Consider the following 2,500-nt stretch of genomic DNA (forward strand, 5'->3'; position numbering starts at 1 on the left):
GTGTGTGTGTCTGTGTATATGTGTGTATATGTGTGTTTGTCTGTGTCTGTGTGTGTATATGTGTATGTGTGTGCTGTGTGTGTGTATGTGTGTGTTTCTCTGCGACTGTGTGTGTATATGTGTGTATGTGTGTGTGTGTCTATATGTGTGTGTATGTGTGTATCTGTGTGTGTGTGTGTGTTGGGTGTGTCTGTGTGTTTGTGTGTGTCAGTGTGCATTTGTATGTGCCTGTGTGTGTGTCTCAATGTGTTTGTGTGTGTGTGTGTGTCTTTGTGTATGTGTGTTTGTCTGTGTCTACATGTATGTGTGTGTGTGTCTGTGTCTCTCTGTATGTGCGTCTGTGTGTGTGCTGTGTGACTGCCTGTGTGTGTCTGCCTGTGTGTGTGTGTTTATGTGTTTGTGTATGTGTGTGTGTTGTGTGTGTGTGTTTGTGCCTGTGTGTGTTTCTATGTGTCTGTGTGTATGTGTCTGTAAGTGTGTTTGTGTCTGTGTGTGTGTGTGTGTCTGTGTGTGTTTTGTGTCTGTTTGTGCGTGTGTCTGTGTGTGTGTGTCTGAGTGTGTGGTTGTGTGTGTGTTGCATGTGTGTCTCTGTGTGTGTGTGCGTGTGTGTGTGTGTGTACCAGATAGATGTGTTATTTTCTTTAGTCTTTTTTCACTTTGTTTTGGAGGTGGAGGGTGGGTGATTGTGGGGTCTCAACAAACGGCACACTATACAGATCTCCATTGTATAGCTCAATTTATAATTGTTCTATACTGTCTCTTAATTAATTGTTTTTAGTGCATTACACCTACCTGGAAGCAATGTTGTGTTTTCTCTGCTTGGTTCTGAAAGAACAAAAGGAAACAAAATCAATAATCTGTTTTCGTTGTATCATGACCAGATTAACATTAAACATGAAGAAATGAAAAAACAAATAAACAAAACAAAACCCTCCAAAACAAGCATTCTAAGAATACTGTAAAAGAAATGGATGTTCCCTATCGTGAACAACCCATCTGTGTATTTCCTAACTCCAAGGGCCATGACTCTGTGAAAATAGGGTAATTTGTTATGAAAGTAAAACCTGATTTGTAACAATTCATATACCAAACCTTTTGGATTTGCTGCTACTGATTCGATTTGGATAATGCACTTTAATTTGAAGATAGTTTAATGAAACAAGGCCTAAATGTCCTGGAGATTTCTGAGTTTTCATTATTATCAACAAATGCGATTTAAATCCGGCCCCTTATCATTTTCTAGTATACATTATTGTCATAACCTGAAGTATTTTGTTTGATCCGTAACCATATGCCCCCCTGCCTTTGCTTATTTTCATGCCTGTGCATATACTATGTCATCAAACTTAATTTCGAATGATGCAAGAGAGTGAGTTCACATGTGACCTTTAAGTATCATGTAAATACGATGTGAGCATTTTTGTCACAACTCCCTGTTCCATACACAAAAGAGAATCCGATGTCAAACTTGGTTTAATGACGGACGCATCAACCTACTGCACTTTTATGTTGAGCTGAGTACACGTGAGTGCGTCTCCGGTACCGGTGATGCCTCACCTCGTCTGGCCGCTGGGTTAACTACACCTGGTGAAGATAATGCGTTAATAAATGGCCAATATCTCTCACTGGGAATTAATGTAGTGGTAGATAGAGGTTTTGGAGGTAATTCGCCAGCATCTCCTAATAAAATTCCAATAACTGTTCTCAAAATAAGGCTTTCTGACGGCATCCATGCAACAGTATGCGGTAACTGTTAGGGAAATCCGTGAATACTATGGGGACACATTATGGAGGAATTATGATGGGAGTTTTTTGGAAACTTTGTTCAATGAATGAATGAATGTTTAACGACACCCCATAAACTTCGTCAAACGCAAAATATCCTTTCGCAACGTCCCATTGAAGAACTCAGGGGAAAAGCTAGACATTACAAAAGTACTACTGTTTCTGCAGATTGCAAATCAAAACAAATCACTGCCACATCAGCTAGACAAGAATTTCAACGACCACAACACAAATTCCGGTACACAATAATAACTTGATGATTGGCTTAAGGGTTATGATCGAATTCTCCAGGATACATGTATTAAAGATAAACGTATAGTACAATTTCAATAAGGTCTGTCTATTACACCCTGTGCCTCCATATCTCTCTCTCTCTCTCTCTCTCTCTCTCTCTCTCTCTCTCTCTCTCTCTCTCTCTCTCTCTCTCTCTCTCTCTCTCTCTCTCTCTCTCTCTCTCTCTCTCTCTCTCTCTCTCTATGTTTGTGCGTCGCATTGTGCATGCGTTAATCGTAGTGTAGGTTTCTCTCATTGCATTGCATATATATATAGATAGATAGATAGATAGATAGATAGATAGATAGAGATAGATATATATAGATATAGATAGATATAGATATGGATAGATAGATAGATAAATAGATAGATAAATATATATATATATAGATATATATATATATATATATATATATATATATATATATATATATATATATAT

General features: G+C 38.1%; 1 protein-coding gene across 1 annotated transcript in view; it reads right to left on the reverse strand.

Annotated features, from left to right (window-relative positions):
• LOC121385903 overlaps positions 1–2,500 on the reverse strand; it is a 16,232-nt gene that overhangs the window by 428 nt on the left and 13,304 nt on the right. The window contains exon 6 of the mRNA XM_041516694.1: positions 793–825. Within this exon, the coding sequence (XP_041372628.1) occupies positions 793–825 (33 nt within the window). The remainder of the gene's footprint in view (positions 1–792; positions 826–2,500) is intronic.

This window comes from Gigantopelta aegis, chromosome 12 (assembly GCF_016097555.1).
Source record: "Gigantopelta aegis isolate Gae_Host chromosome 12, Gae_host_genome, whole genome shotgun sequence".
NCBI lineage: Eukaryota > Metazoa > Mollusca > Gastropoda > Neomphalida > Peltospiridae > Gigantopelta > Gigantopelta aegis.